The 16,297-nt window shown below is 37.9% G+C and overlaps 2 protein-coding genes across 2 annotated transcripts; both read left to right on the forward strand.

The window, feature by feature from the left end:
* Window positions 1-156: 156 nt before the first annotated feature.
* On the forward strand, window positions 157-8,389 carry LOC148066269 (dixin-like). The gene is made up of 21 exons (XM_087807637.1): window positions 157-334; window positions 1,234-1,363; window positions 1,695-1,820; window positions 1,934-2,159; window positions 2,569-2,670; window positions 3,964-4,067; window positions 4,137-4,243; window positions 4,563-4,646; window positions 4,907-4,960; window positions 5,059-5,109; window positions 5,190-5,294; window positions 5,364-5,417; window positions 5,728-5,799; window positions 6,317-6,388; window positions 6,491-6,556; window positions 6,707-6,853; window positions 6,971-7,031; window positions 7,100-7,196; window positions 7,265-7,373; window positions 7,482-7,561; window positions 7,635-8,389. The coding sequence occupies exons 1-21, from the start codon at window positions 272-274 to the stop codon at window positions 7,642-7,644; spliced, it is 1,920 nt and encodes a 639-aa protein (XP_087663763.1). The 5' UTR covers window positions 157-271; the 3' UTR covers window positions 7,645-8,389.
* Window positions 8,390-8,922: 533 nt separating this feature from the next.
* On the forward strand, window positions 8,923-15,884 carry dlat (dihydrolipoamide S-acetyltransferase (E2 component of pyruvate dehydrogenase complex)). The gene is made up of 14 exons (XM_087807444.1): window positions 8,923-9,327; window positions 10,669-10,770; window positions 10,854-10,978; window positions 11,229-11,388; window positions 12,027-12,153; window positions 12,224-12,423; window positions 12,650-12,767; window positions 12,836-12,903; window positions 13,333-13,437; window positions 13,500-13,607; window positions 13,674-13,792; window positions 13,869-14,031; window positions 14,834-14,970; window positions 15,037-15,884. Exons 1-14 carry the CDS (start codon window positions 9,085-9,087, stop codon window positions 15,164-15,166), a joined length of 1,905 nt encoding a protein of 634 aa, XP_087663570.1. The 5' UTR covers window positions 8,923-9,084; the 3' UTR covers window positions 15,167-15,884.
* Window positions 15,885-16,297: the final 413 nt, after the last annotated feature.

The following is a 16,297-nucleotide window of genomic DNA, read 5'->3' on the forward strand; positions in this document are numbered from 1 at the left end:
TAGTATTGTAACTGACGCCGGGTTTGTTTACAACTCGGAAGTTGAAGGTAAATTATTTTGAAGCCGGAAGTTGATGTAGCTCTAACAGCATGTGACTTGACTCTCCGCCGGACTAACGGTTGCTGTTTCCTCTTCCCCATCAATTGTCCTGTTGACGTTTGCTTGACAACACCAGCACGTTTTTCTGTGCGTCTCTGCTCGGTTCCGCTTCATCTGGGTCAACAATGCCAAACCGGTAGCTTTGTTTAAATGGGTTTAAACCAGTCAGAAGATGATCGCCTCACTTTCTAGAGGAAGTTTGCTGAATGAGGTTCTCCACGGAAGCTTCAACGAGGTAACACGCGTCACTGACACTATAAAGAAGAATAAACACGACTCGACACGAGTGGATTAAATTCACAGTTTTACATGAAAAAACAAGTACAAACACGTTTAGCACTTTTGCTACAGCGTCATGTCATCTTAGCTCGCCCCCGTCACAAGTCGAGTCACGAGCGAAGTTTGATGTTTTAAATGCTACACTGACGAACAAAAGCATGTTTTGTTTTTTTCCTGTTAAGAAATGCGTTTAAATTGATTTAAAATGTCAAACCAAGTGTTTTGTTGTCAACGGGGAGGGGGCTTTCTACTGTATCCCAGACAACGACAGGTCACGTGATAAAAACCGGCCCGGTGAATGTTGTTTGACGTAATACAAAATAAAAAATAAATTAAAATGTTGCTGTTTCTTAACAGTTTGATTGCATCAATACGATATCAGTCATTTCAGTGATAACATAGTTAAGCGTGTTTGGTTAGTAGCGGCGAAACCCCGCCCCCTTTCCCTTTGTCCCCCCAAATGAACAATGGATGCTCATTTGTTCTCACACTTTTTTTTTTGTTCTACTTTCTATATTTTCTCCTCCCCCTCTTAGTCACACAAGTTATTCGCTTAATACACTTTTGACAGTGCTGATGTGTACCTTTATATCTCTAGTCTGTATGTAGTTATCACAGTTATATTGATGTATTTTCAGGTGTATGAGTTCAAAATGTACACATTATATATAGAAATAATAGTATTTTGACATTAAAAGGCACATTTTTCTAACAACATTAAAGTATATTTTTATATCATCATCAACAGAAGTCTCCAGTGACCTATTTACAAGTAGTTATGAAGCAATTTATAATAACTGTCCCTCACTTAAATCAAGTTTAAATGGAATTTGTGTCGTTTATGTTCTCATGCAGCAACAGTTGTCCACCTATGTATCCTGGGTCAACTCTCAACTAAAGAGGAAACCAGGTGTTAAACCCATCGCTAACCTGAGGAACGACCTGCAGGATGGAGTTGTTCTCACGCAGCTGATAGAGATTGTCGGTAAATATGCACAATTATATCTTACAAGTACTTAATAAAGAACTCTTTATATAACCTGTAGTACATTTCATCTTAGATTATTGGAATAAAAATGCAGGAATTCTTGTTTATCCCTTCGCTATGCTGACATATTCAACCAAAAAGCTGTGAATTTAAAAGTATGCATTACTTATATTGTTATAGATGGATGGATAAACTTTATTGAGCCCTCTGAAAACTATTAGTTTTTTTCAATTTTCTAAAAAATATATTTTAGATTCATTTTGTAGATCAAAGAGTTAAAACTGTGTTTCAATATATTTTTAATTCAATGTTTTGCTCTCTCTGACAGCTGGGGAAGTATTGGAGGATGTGTATTTGTCGCCACAGAACAAAGAGGAAAGCAGGAAGAATGTAGGAAAAGTCTTGCAGTTCATTTCCTCTCGACGCATACGGATGCCACATATATCTGCTAAAGGTAACGTCTTCTTTAGTTTCTAAATGTTTGGGTTTCACTTCAAGCGTGCAGTGTGTGTCTAACACACTTCCTCTTCTCTGTGTAAACATTGACTGTCCGCTTCTTTCCGGCAGATATCGTCGATGGCAATCTGAAATCTGTGATGAGAGTCATTTTGGCTCTTGCTGCACACTTCAAACCCTCAGCCAACCACAAGACTTCTGCAGAACAAGGGAGTGGCCTATCCAGAGGTTCCTCTAACCACAACCCACTCTCTACTGTCGCTCTTGCACAAACAGCAGCTGCTGAACTTGCCACAGCAAGACATGACGCTTCACAGTCTTCCACACGTTTCCATGGGTAAATCCAGTCAATTTCACTTCAGTTAAATTCTCATCTGGATGATATCACTCTTAACATGCAATTTATTTTTAACATTGAACAATTTAGGGACTAGAACACGTGTCATTGTTATGGCGTGTTGATTTGGCTCCACCTCAGCTGAGGCCCAGTTTTGGGTTTGCGGTCCAAAGCCTGGGTTAACGAGGGCATTGGCTCATTAAAATGGTTCTGAAAACCTTGCAAAAAAAAAAAAATTGAGGTCAATTCATTATGGTGGAAAATTAAGGACAAAAGAAAAAGCCTAATCTTTGTAGTTGTGAAGCTCAAAAGCATCTTTAGTAATAGTTTGGGTTTGGGTTCTTGTGTGGTTTTTCGCCCTCTGCTGGACAATTATCGCTAAATCTCTGTGATAACCTTTTCCTTTCAGTGGCTGGGGGTCCAACAGAAAAAGGAGTGTGTGTGTGCGAGCTCTGGTCAAACAGTACGAGAGGAAAACTCCAGAAGAAGATGACGATACTCAGCCCAGCAGGTAATTATTGTAAATTAACCCAAACTGGAAAATATCCCAAGAGAACACACTTTTTACCAACATTTAAATTTGTTTTAACCAATACGTTTACCTTTATTCTATCTATACAGTTCAAAATTTGTTTCAGCATTCGAAAAACTATTGTCAGCAATGAGCCCAATTGGACAGCAGGTGGCAGAAGCGTTACATACACCTAAAAGTGATAAAAAGAGCTTTCAAATTACATCTCCCCGTTTGTGTTTTGAATCTAATATGATAGGTTTAAATGTTGTAAGCAACAGTTGTTATAATATCTATTTACATCAGAATCTCAAAATAATATGTAAAAAACAAGTTCAATAAAACAACATTTTCAAGCTTATTATCGTGTCGTAATTGCACAACGTATTTTCTTGATGCCTCTGACGATAGTAACAGCATATACATTCACTGTAGTAATTTGTTTCTTATAACTTTTTTGTTTTGTTGAAGTAATCTCCCTGAAGTTAATAATCACATAACAGATTACATCATCAGCCGGCACTTCAATAGCAGATGCTTTTTTGATATTGAATTCCCATCATTCGACTTGGATTATAAATATACGGGAAAACAAACAACACTTTGTCATCTTCCTATTCTGTCCCACACCAAGCTATTCTCTGCCTTCCATTTGTGTGTTTCTCGCTGCATGACAGAGCATATGACTTTGGTATGAGATCCCTGAGCTTCGTCCTTTCACTTGTACGAGTGTGTAGTGTGGGTGCTAGAACATACCCAGCCACTGGGAGAAGTAAGAAAGAATCAAACCGTCTATCTCAAGGTCACATGTTGGAGGTTCAGCTATGTCTCGCTGTAGTTGAACGTCATTGTTTTTGCAGCACAATGCTTGTGTGTCTGTGTGGCATTCAGGTATCAGCAGACAAAACGTGTAATGAGAGCGTATTTTTCTTTGAATCGAATCACGATTAAGAGACCATAAGGAAAGTTTTCTGCCTAATTATGATAACACTTGGTTAGCTACAGGCAGAGGGTGGAGTGTGTTTAGATGACCACAAAACCATCATGAGTTTCTTCAAGTAGTTCCAGCTGTGAATATTTTCTTCACTGGATGTTTTTGGAAGGATAAATGTCATGAACGATGGGGGGAATGCCGATGAAATGGTAAGAAACAAATCATTACATGTCTGATTTTAATGCTTAATTTTAAATAGCTTGTGTAACTCATTGTAGTATGACAACTAGAATCTGTGCTCATGCTTTCTTGTGCATATTATAAGGATGTTTTTCATAACATTTTTATATTTTCTTCAGCCTCAACCCCGTCAGTCCCGTATCATCTCCAAAAGCGTTACCTAGCAGCACCTCAGACCGACCTCGGCTAGACCCCCACAACCAGATCCAGATCGAGCCCACAGGTTGTGCCTGATTGACTTGATATGTAGTGTGTAACTGACCAGTGTGTTTTTTTTGGTGTGTTTCTTCAGCGGAGGCTGACCGTCATCTCATTGTGGAGACAGAGTGGGAGGATGAGATCAGTGAAACTTTGGAGCAGGAGGTGCAAGAGACACGTAAAATGGTGTCCGCCCTACAGGTAATTCATATATAACATTTCATCATCGTATACAATTATAAAAGTCTTTAACTAATAAGACAATATGAGGATGAAACTGAACAGCAGATGGCAGCAGCAGTCAGGATCGCAACATATGCAGTAAAAGCTTGTACAATTTCCCCCAACACTCCAGGGATTTACGTGTATGTAGATACGAATGAAAAATATTATTAAAAACATACATTTTTTGGCATTTAATAGACATTCAATTCCACGACTGAGTATTATGGGCCACATATATGTGCACAACACCAGGTCAGGTTTAATTTTGTCACATGTTCTCACCCCCGTTTGTCAGGCTCTGCTTCTAAATGGTTCCCTGCCTGAGGATGAGCAGGACGTGTCGCTGACTCTGGATCAGGGAAGCACTGATCAGCAGCTGGTACAATTCTTTATTCTCTCTTTATCTTCTTACTTTGAAGCCAGTTTAATTATCTCAAATGCATTCTTTCTACTCCAAAACTGCTCTTGCTTCACTTGTCTTCTGACATTACTTGCGGCCATTGCAGATCATGTTTCTCTCTCTGGCTTTCTTTGTGTGTGTGTGTGACACTCAGGGTGACACGGGTATCAGTTTCTGTGCTTCTTTGCCTTCTCATTCCACATTGGTGTCAACAATCTCTCCTCTGTTTCTCCGTCCAGATTGTCATTCGTGGCCGTCTGGATCAGAGCATGGAAGAAGCCCGGGAGCTGAGGGTATTTTCTTTAATTTACAACAAAACATTTCACACTTTAACCAATGGAATTCTATTGTAAAGGTTAGTGAATCATTTATTTGTATTTCCTCTTCGTAGAGGGAACTGCTGCGCTGTAAGCAAGACTTAAGAAACCTGCAGGCAGTCAAAGTAACTTTTAAACATTATTTAAATACAAAACAGACAGTTATTCTGTGTTGATGATTTTTAAAACGTGTTTTAATGTGCAGGACGCACAGCAGCAGCGGTTGTGCACTCAGGAGGCGTCAATACTTCAGATGAAGCAGGATCTTTTACGAGCTGGCCTGACAAAAGATGAGCTTAACAATAAGAATGTAGGTTATTAATTACGGAAAGTTGTTTTTTTTTACTGTAATTCCACATTAATCTTTGATGTGTTGCAGACTGAGTTACAGTGGAAACTGGATGAATGCACCAGACTGTGGAATGACAGTACGGTAGGATAGAGTATTTGTTTTAGTCACCCAAATGAGAAATATTTTTAATGATTTTCTTAAATATGCCGATTTGGTTTAGTATTTATTGATTTCATCTTTAAATATTTTCAACATCATGTTTCTTTTGTTTCTTTTTATCTATTCAAACATATTTTGTTGTTGTCCTTTTTTCACCCTTTGCACCATTTTCAAAATGCTATGCTATGTTTTTTCACTCAAATATAAGGGGTAAAATAAGTCAACACTGTTGCTGCGTGTAATCATTTAATAATCAAATATTTCTTCATTTTGTGTAATATTGACAATTAAGAAAGAGGCTGGACAAAGAGAAAGACTCCTGCAACAACTCAAACAAAAGCTTGATGAAAGTCATAAACAACAGGTATGTTCAGATGCGGTGCTGCATTTCACATCACACGAGGGAACATGATTCATGATGATGCTTTGGTCTGAGAAACTCTTTTATTTTTCAATCGGTTTCACTTCTATCGGAACATTTAATTCTGTGGCCCCATTTATACTATCAAATACATTCAACGCAAATATTTACAGATTTCAATAGCTGCTTTAAATAAATATAATGTGATCACCATTTTAAACTAGGGAAAGCCATCTTGAGCATTTGCTAGTATTAAATGTAATCTCTTGCTTTACCCTGTCACAGCTTTTACTAGGATGGGGAAACTATTTTAAAGTAGAATTCCTCCATTAAAATAATACATATATGCTAATGCGAAAAAAAAGAAGGTCAATTGTAGATTTTGCTAATGTTTTACCTGAATTAACTGCACATTGCAAACATACTTTCCTTGAGACTGAAATGTGATTATTAATTATTGGGATTACTATTGTTTCTGAATGTTTCAATGTATTCAAAAAAAATATGTTTGCATATCTAGAATGAGTTGAAAGAGGAGCTGGAGCGTAAAAACAACATGTTTGAAGAGCTGATGAACAAAGATATACAACAAGTAAGTGTTCCATTAAAAAAACAACAAAAAAAACATCCCTTCAACCTTTTTTCATATTCATACACATCAGCCATTGGGGTTAAATAGCTTTCCCCCCCACAGATATCCACCTATAGAGAGAACAGTGGATATTGTAGCACTGGAAATTCTACTTCATCAATGTCAAGTGTAAGTAAAGATTTTTTGTTTGCTCCCGCCCAAGCTCTTTTATATGTAACAATTGCGAAATGTACAGAGTCATCACTAGATTCCATTAAGATCATTTCTGTGATGTTTGTATGAGTGTTTTTTAATGTTAGTTGTGTGTTTCGAAAAAAGGCAGAGGAGGTCCATCTTCTCAGGGACTCACTGAGGAGTTTGAGAAATACCTTCAGAGAGCATGACCCACAGCAACATACACTGGACACCCTTGAGCAAGGCATCGTGTCACTCATCGACAGACTTTATGTTCTACATACACACAGGGTATGAATACATTTAAAATCAGTTCTTTAAATTATGTTTTTTTTTGGAACTTCTGGATTATTCTTTAACCAAATGGTGCTCTGCTAGTTGTTTAGTTAATGTATTTTACCTATTCAGGGACGAGGGAAATCTCCAAGACGAAAAGTTCAGACGGAACAGGACTCTTGGTCTTGTAAAAGTGAGTCAATACATTAGCCTCATAAAATGTAAATGCAAAGCATATTTATCACTGATGACTTGTTGCAGAGGTCGTACCAGCTCATGGAAGTTTAGCATCCTCCACTAAGATCCTCTATTTCACTGGAAATTCTCAGACACCTTCCATGATCAATATTCCAAAAAAGTAAGTTTTTGAAGTTTACTTTAATTCTCTGAACATACATTAAGTGAGTTTTTTGTATTTATTCCTAGGTTAGGTGAGGTGACTCTGAAGGACGTGAAGGCGGCGGTTGACCGAGACGGAAACTTCAGGTACCACTTTAAAGCCCTGGACCCTGAGTTTGGCACAGTTAAAGAAGAGGTGAGTGTATTTGAAAAAATGTATTTCTATCTTTGTAATAATAATAACTTTATAAGAATTCGGACTTGTGAAAATTTAGCTGACTGATGTTGTCCTGGATGTGAGCAGGTTTTCCTGGATGGAGCAATTGTTCCTGGTTGGGAAGGAAAAATAGTTGCCTGGGTTGAGGACGACCGTGGAGAAGAAAGGTTAATAATCCCTGGACATTTTTATGTTCTTACTTAAAAGAATCATCTATGGAACTGTTCTCTTTTGTCTCAGACCACTGTAGTGCCAAGACCACCGCTCACCTTTGATCCCAGCCAGGCAGATGGCCAAGCCCCATCCGATGCACACCAACTACCGCATTACTACTGATAATCAGTTGTGTGCACTGTGATGACATCACAACTTCTCAGAACATTCTGTGCCTTACAAATGATGATGTGCTAAATATTGTAAGACTACTGTGGAAGGGAACTCGGAAGTGAAACATTTCATCAACAGCATTATTGTTGTAATACGTTTTCTTTTCAGTAGAATCTCCTCAAATATTGTCCTGTTTATCATCACTGTTCTATTTTACAGTTCACTTCCTCCTAAAAAAAAAATCAGTATTAAAACGAACTGCAGTAAAAAATGGTTTTGCCTTGTTAGAATGCACCCTAATTTGAAAAAGGGTGGAGATGGAATAACTTTTGTTTTCTTTGTAATTAAAAACTTTCTTAAATATATTAAAAAAGAGCCTCTCCCTACTAGTTATTTTACTTTGCTTAACCTTTTTGCCTAACATGTTTACTCGTGTTGTGTTTGTATGTATTTGTGCTAGCAATACATGTTTGTTTAGACTCTATCTTTCACAACGGTTCAATAACTTAAAATGAGGCTTGTTATATGGAGCGTTTTTTTCAGACTGTTCAGTTTGAATCAATGTGTTTGCCTAATTTAATAAGCCAATGGAAATATGTAACAGACTTTTGATATCAGACATTTGAATGCCATGACCTTTTGCTTTTAATAAAACAACTTTTAAAAGAAAGAAAGTATCATTACATTTGAATTGAAACGCAGTAATGGCTGATTTAGGGATTTCTTTTACAAGTTCAAAAAGACAGGTAAGTAAACAGTTATATATACACAGTAACAGCATTGTCATTAGTTGTATTCAATTTGATCATGTTTTACCAAACTAGTAAGCTACTTTTGAGAAAAAAAACATGAAAAGGGAATGTAAAGTAATCATTTCCTCTTTTCATGTTTCACTTACTTTTCTTTTCCTTGACTTCAAGTGATATATAGACTACATTTAAAGAGACTTATATTTTGAAGAAGCGCTATGCTGGATACATGGTTTGGATACAACGGTTATGTGATTTAATTTAATGTCATCTAAATAAGGTTATTTAGACAACGGTTTTAAAAATTAAGTTGAATTTTATTGAGAATTCTAAATAATAAAAAAATCAAGATGCTTAAAAAAAACGTATTCATATGGCAATATATTTTCTACGTCTTTGCTTTGAGATATTTTTACGTCAGTTCCACAGCTTGACGGCAGGACAAATAGGAAAGCCGTAAAGCGTTGTGTTTTGACTTGAGGAGGAGGTCATTAGAAAGTGAGGAGAAGAGTCCGACCCGGTCCAGAGATTGTTGGTACCGGTACATGTACATTACCGATGTAAAATAGAAACATAGTTATAACATATTGTGTACAGTAAAAAAACGCTCCGAAATGCTTCGTCTAATCCTGAGGCTCAGGCCGAGCTCCGGGCTCAACTCCTCCCGTCCCTGCGTCCTCTCGCTCGGGCCTGCTGTCAGCTCCCGCTCGCTGCCTGGAACCGGCAATGTTAGGCGGCTACACAACGTGGCTCGGTCCCGGTCAGGACTCGGGTTCAGCAACAGAGAGTTTTTGTTTCGCTCTTCTCAGCTCCATGGAAGCGGTCAGAGGTTCTACAGTCTGCCGCCACATCAGAAGGTAACGTTAGCAGTCGATGCGAAGATCACGGCTATTGCTAGCTTGACCTCCCCGGTTAGCTTTAGCCTTATAGTAGTGTTTGTTTACTATAAGTCAGCTTTAGGATCACTTTGTTTTCTCTATGAGACATAATATCTTCAGACACGGTTCTTGTGCGCAGCTATTTTACATAAACCTGTCACTACTAAGGTTGTATTTCTTATTACAGATTTTGCAACAAGTAAAAATGAATAAATTCAATATAAAAAATCTCACACATTCATATTGAACGTGAATAACATCATATATATATATATATATATATATATATATATATATATATATATATTTTACAAAAGTATTAACAACCATTTTAATTTCCTTAGAGCAAATTATAGATTTTTATGATCTACAATTCTCTTTGTCATGAAATTAAATTGATAAAGCGGTTTAATTTATTATACGATTAGTCAGGAATTTGGAGGTGTTGTGTATAAAATATAATATTGTCTTCAAGTGATTAAATAAAAATAAAAATAAAAACATTTTTTAACTTAAGGCCAAACACCATTAAGTTGAAATAATAAATAATGCTTTTCTAGTCTGGGCTTTCATTTAAATTATTTTTAAAAACACACTTTTATAGACTGGCCTTTATGTGAGGTCGCCTTTTAACTCTTACCTGTATTCATCAGTGGATTTTTACTTTCTTTTAGCCGTTTTTGAATCACAAAGCTTTTATTGTAAACACAACACTGGAATTTTTTTTGTTGGCATTACATAATATAAAAATCAAACGATACAAATGTAATGAAAAGAGTTAAATAAAATAAAACACTATGCATTAATATAAAATAAGAGACATCCCCATAAAATGGCATATAAATAAATAATATCTCTTTACTATTATTTGCTTTTTTATTAACTCACTTTATCTATTATCATATTGTTGTTACTATTGGGCTATTTTTGTATGTAATATACCATTTTTTGAGTAATTTTTTTTTGACGACTTTTTAAATGAGTGAATGTTTAAAAATACTATCTAGAGAAAATTATTATTGTTCTTAGGTGTGTAAATTAAAATCACATCAATCCAAATATTTAGATACATTTTAATTCAGCCTCATTGGAATGGCAAGATCAGTATCGATTGACAGTCATTTATTTCTAAGAATTTCAGTTTCATAGATGTTTTTGTCTGTTGAGTGATTTTCAGCCTGGTGTTACACATTCACGTCGGTTTCTTAAGCAAGAACATGGGTTTCTTTTGTAAGAACAGAATTACTACAATGGAGTATGCTGTAGCTGTTGAATTAAGCACAACGCTTAGTAGACTAAAACGTATTCCTTGTTTTTCAGGTGGAGCTGCCAGCATTATCGCCGACCATGCAGACGGGAACTATAGCTCGATGGGAGAAGAAGGAAGGAGACAAAATCGGTGAAGGTGACCTCATAGCGGAGGTAAGAAGTGTCTGTCACTGAGTTCTTCATTGATCATTTATCTAGTATTTGACATGTTTGGGTTAAAATCTCCCTCTCTGCAGGTTGAGACTGATAAGGCAACTGTAGGTTTTGAGATGGTAGAGGAGTGTTATCTGGCTAAGATTCTTGTTCCTGAGGGGACCAGAGATGTTAACATCGGAGCTGTCATCTGCATCGTCGTTGACAGGTGAGTTCACAAGCAGTCTTATTTTAAGGAGTTTTTTTTAGACTAATTGTTTTAACAAAACATTCTGTTTTTGTGTGATCATTTATAGCTAAAGATCAAATCTAAAAAAATCCAAATTTGGTTTTAACTGGATGTCATTTGAGTACTGTTTGAGTAAATAACAACCATTCATACGTTTTAAAATCTGAAATAACTGAGGATATTTTTCATTACATATATCCGTTTGTAAATGTTGTTTTTTCCTCCACAGCCCTGATCTCATTCCTGCTTTTAAAGACGTAACATTGGACTCTCTCAAAGCGGCTGGAGGGACTCCTTCCACATCAGCCTCCGCACCTCCTTCTGCTCCTTCTTCAGCTGCTGCTGCGCCCCCTGCAGCTCCAGGCAGCTCCTACCCAACACACTTGAAGGTGGGCTTGTCCTTTGAGGTCACATAAACACTTAAACCTGTCTTCCAATCTACTTGGGTATTTATTTGTCTATAGTTTGTATTTATTAGTATGTATATCTGCATAGATCAGCTTTTTGAGTCATTATTTTTAGTTAAAAATGTTGTTAAGGGTAACCAAGGGTAACCAATGTGTTTATTTAAGTATCACTTAAATAGATAGAGTTTTGTATAAACGGACCCATACAATTAAGGTCCACTCTTTTCATGGACATATTTAATTTTTAGTGGGCAGGGCTTAAGCACATTTAGTGTTTATTTTTCTGGAGTTTAAATATTGTTCACCATAACCACACCCACTCTGCTGTGATTGGTATGGCATTGATGTTTGTCCACGCGCTTCATAAAACCTTAGAAGTCGCCACTCATTGTATAAAAAAAAATCGGGGCTGGATGAGAAGTGAAGCCCATTATTACGTCATAGGACTCTGCTCCTGTAACCTCTCGTTGGCTAAGATTTCAGAAGGAGAAGAACTTCTTGAAATACATTAAAAGCAATTTTCAAGGAATACATAAAAAAATAACTTATTTGTATCTGTAAAATTCCTAAATTGAGGTTACTTGCAAGATTTGTCCGATTCTAATGTTTATGTTTTACAGATCACTCTTCCTGCTCTGTCACCCACGATGACCATGGGCACTGTGCAGCGCTGGGAGAAAAAGGTCGGTGAGAGGCTGGCAGAAGGTGATCTGCTGGCTGAGATTGAGACAGACAAGGCAACGATTGGTAAAATATAACACTCATGTTAATAACGATGAACATCGTTGTCTGATTCTCAGATGCCTTTTCTGTTCAGGCTTTGAGGTGCAGGAGGAAGGATATCTGGCCAAGATCATGGTTCCAGAAGGAACCCGGGATGTTCCACTCGGAATGCCGTTGTGCATCATTGTAGAAAAAGAAAGTGACATTGCTGCCTTTAAGGATTACGTGGAAACGGGCGTAGCTGAGGTTTCTGCTCCTCCTCCACCTCCACCCCCTGCACCAACACCAGCGCCGGTGAGACTCACATAGAACTACCTGGTAGAAAAACAAAGGATTAAGTTTATCAAATAAATATGAATATTATTGCATTTTCTTAGTTGAATGTACAAATGTACTTTTAAAGTGTGATATTTATTCTGTATGAACAGACATTGCAGTCAAAAATAAATAATTATTTAAAAAAAAAAATCAATAAAGAGACAATTTTGGCATCTAAATAATATTTATTTTAATGTTCCAGGTTACCACAACAGCATCTTCTCCTGCAGCTGCAGCACCCAGGACAGGACGAGTGTTTGCGAGCCCGCTAGCTAAAAAATTAGCTGCTGACAAAGGACTGAACCTGGACCAGATCAGTGGTGAGTTGTTAAGAACAATAATGGAATTCAGCTGACACAAAGATTTAAAAAATGTGTTATTTGTTCAGGATCCGGTCCAGATGGACGCATTACCAGAAAGGACATTGATGGTTTTGTCCCACCAAAGGCTGCACCTGTAAGTTGCACTGGTAACCAGACAGAACAGAAATTTGGTCTTTAATTTATTAAGTAACAAATGTATCCAAATTGTGTAAAAGATATAGTAAACGCACACAACAATTAGCCCTCCAAAAATACTGTCAGAACATTGTGCAGATTTGTGTTACAATGGAAAATACTGGTTTCCAGTATTTTAAGACGTTTTTTGGACAAAGTTTGTTTTGTTAAACAAATGACTACTTACAAACCCCTTTTTTTCTTTATGAAGATGAAGCAAAAGTCCCAGCAAGGCTAAAATAAAATGAAAGGAAAACTGCTTACATTGCAGTCATTTGTTAGCCCAAGTCTTTATTGAAGTGATTATTTGGCATAACACTTTTCAGGTGTTGAATCTTTTTCAGTCTTGGTGACTCTTGATCTGTTAGTTAAACTATTTCTCTTGCAGGCTGTGGCTGCTGCTCCTACTCCTGCCGTAGGTGTTCCTGCTCCTGTAGCAGCTGCAGCTCCAGCTGGAACCTTCACAGACATCCCCATCAGCAGCATACGCAAGGTTTGCCGTTACGTCGTCTTGTTCTCCTCGAGGATGTTTTTTTCTGACTGCTGGTCTTGCAGGTCATCGCTCAGAGGCTGATGCTATCCAAGCAAACCATCCCCCACTACTATTTGTCATTAGATGTAAACATGGACCAAGTGTTGGAACTCAGGAAAGAGCTGAATGCTGTGAGTGTCTGCAACAAATGCGCGTTGGTCCAGAAATGTTAGGAAACTGAATCTGATGTTTTGCAGGAGGTGAAAGCCCAGAACATCAAGCTCAGCGTCAATGACTTCATCATTAAAGCCAGCGCTCTGGCCTGCCTGAAAGTCCCCGAGTGTAACTCCTCGTGGCTGGACACGGTCATTCGCCAGTGAGTCAGTCAACATCTGCCCCTCGAAATGTGCTCTGACCTCCTTTTCATCAACTGACCCCTGCTCGTGTTTTAGGAACCACGTGGTGGACGTGAGCGTGGCAGTGAGCACGGCCAACGGACTCATCACACCCATTGTGTTTAACGCTCACACCAAAGGACTTGCCACCATCTGCAGCGACGTGTCGAGCCTCGCCGCCAAGGCCAGAGACGGCAAACTGCAGCCGCACGAATTCCAGGTGCAACTCTCTCAGTCAACACGTCTCCTAGAATTTAGTTTTGACTGAGGACTGTAACGAAATATTGATTTGACTCTTTGATTTTTTTAGGTTCAGTATATAGTATATATATAGTCCAAAAATGTCTTAATGAGCACACAAGCAAAAATAAATAGTTTCATGCCCTTTTGAAACACTGCTTTACATTTATGTTTTACCTAATATTATCACCCAATTTTTTTTAAATCTATACAAGATAAGATTTTCCGTTATTCCTCCCACTGTGGGAACATTTGAGTTGTTACAGCAGCAATTTCATAGTACAAAAAGAAATATATAAAGATTAAAGATAAAAGTTTAAACAATAAGTGTAAAAAAACCCCACCAATATTCATAATAATATAATGACATACTAAAAATGCAAATATAAATGGCAATTACACTATTTGATAAACATACATACAATATTCATAGCATTGAAAATGTAATTTACTGTAGCAAGCTGAATAGAACAGCAGGTGGCAGTTGTCTACCGGAGGTGTATAGAAGAAAGCATTGATTACACAGACAGAGTTGCCTTTGGATCTTGGAGTTATTGTGCTAATAGACGCCAGTTATTAAGTGATGGGTTAAAGTTATAGTGTCTTTTTTTTCAACATGCTTGTGTAGACCTATGAAGTGCTCGCCTGAAATCTTCTACAGCAACAACATTAAAACACACAGGTGTCAGAAACCTTACTTTCTGTCACTATGACCACGCGAATACAGACATCTGAAATAAAAGTTAAAAAAGTTTATGAAATGACAAGTTGTTTTCTTCCAGGGAGGAACTTTTACCATCTCTAATTTGGGAATGTTTGGAATCAAGAACTTCTCTGCGATCATCAACCCACCTCAGTCCTGCATCCTTGCCGTTGGAGGCTCGGAGAAGCGACTTCTTCCTGCCGACAACGAGAAAGGGTCTGTCACTCACTCACTAAAAAGCCGCCCTGTAATTTTCTAACATTGTGTGGCTTGTTTTCACAGTTTTGACGTGGCCAGCATGATGTCGGTGACGCTTAGCTGCGATCACAGAGTGGTGGACGGAGCGGTCGGCGCTCAGTGGCTCGCAGAGTTCCGAAAGTTCCTGGAGAAGCCGGTCACCATGTTGTTGTAAAGAGACTGCTGTTCTGCCACTAGAGTGCAGCAACGGGCTGGTGCGAGCTGATTCAGATCCTTCTCTGATTGGCTTGTCTGCCACTAGGTCACTCCCATTTACTGGGGTAGAGACAGTACACTCCGCTTACCTGTCTGTCTCGCTGACTGTCCTCCAACTCTCCTTTCGCTCTCTTCTATTTATTCAGGCCAACTTGGAAAATTAAAAAAAATTCTGCCAAATGGACAAAACCATGTGTTTCAAAGGGAAGTGTTACATCTATCCGTCACGCTATTTATTCCCAGATGTGTTTCTGCACAGTTGGATCTGTGATTGTGAGTGAATGTTGACAACCATAGAAATGTTAAAGGTACATTTTGTAGCACTTTTACGAGCCAAAACGGTTGTAGTGACTATCAACTTTTAACACGGATGACTGAGTTTTTAAATATATTAATATATAAGTCAAAATAGAATCTGTCGTCAGCTGGAGTTTAATCAAGACAAGTTCGGAACTGCCCTCCACACAGGTGTTGATTTAAGAAGTGCCAAATTGTACCTTTAACACTTAAAAATTGACAAAATGTGTTTTTGTTTTTTTCGGTAAGTATCTGACTCTTGTTTAATTTCCAGTTTCCTGAAACACTTTCCCAGTTGAGTAAACTATATTTTGGGGCTGAGACGCACACGCATTGTGCCACATAGTATTTCTTACTTCAATAAAGTGGGAGACGTCAAACCCTTGACTCTAGACCTTTCTGTCGCGTCAAATACCATAACGATGAGCGTTGGGTGATTAGTGGTCAAATAAATATTTTTTTTATATAAAGTTTTTCCACACACAGTGAAAAAGCATGAAAAACTGAATCCAATTTTTGAATTGATCAGTAACCACTGACCACTGCAGATAAGCAACACTCCATAAAACGATAACAAACCTAGATGTTGCAAAGAAGAATTATTTAGGGTTCACCGTCAACCAAGTTGAATCTGCCTGTCTGGTGCTACCGCAGACTTTCTAGAGGACCGAGATGCCACAGGTGAGAAAGCGGAGGGGAGGTAACGACATCCGAACAGAAGTTAAGGAGCAGGAACTACATTTTATCTGTTTATTGTGTCTTCCGAACCTTGAATTATGATGCCAGATCTTCC

The sequence above is a fragment of the Callionymus lyra genome, chromosome 14 (genome assembly GCF_982586985.1).
Source record: "Callionymus lyra chromosome 14, fCalLyr1.hap1.1, whole genome shotgun sequence".
Lineage (NCBI taxonomy): Eukaryota > Metazoa > Chordata > Actinopteri > Syngnathiformes > Callionymidae > Callionymus > Callionymus lyra.

Bases quoted from the DNA above. Each gene is read 5' to 3' on its own strand.
- dlat (XM_087807444.1), top strand. From the start codon at position 9,085: ATGCTTCGTCTAATCCTGAGGCTCAGGCCGAGCTCCGGGCTCAACTCC. The intron at 12,768-12,835 runs GTGAGTTGTTAA...TTATTTGTTCAG, and splicing joins GAACCTGGACCAGATCAGTG to GATCCGGTCCAGATGGACGC. The intron at 12,904-13,332 runs GTAAGTTGCACT...TTTCTCTTGCAG, and splicing joins TCCCACCAAAGGCTGCACCT to GCTGTGGCTGCTGCTCCTAC.
- LOC148066269 (XM_087807637.1), top strand. From the start codon at position 272: ATGATCGCCTCACTTTCTAGAGGAAGTTTGCTGAATGAGGTTCTCCAC. The intron at 4,961-5,058 runs GTATTTTCTTTA...TCCTCTTCGTAG, and splicing joins AAGAAGCCCGGGAGCTGAGG to AGGGAACTGCTGCGCTGTAA. The intron at 6,854-6,970 runs GTATGAATACAT...TTACCTATTCAG, and splicing joins ATGTTCTACATACACACAGG to GGACGAGGGAAATCTCCAAG.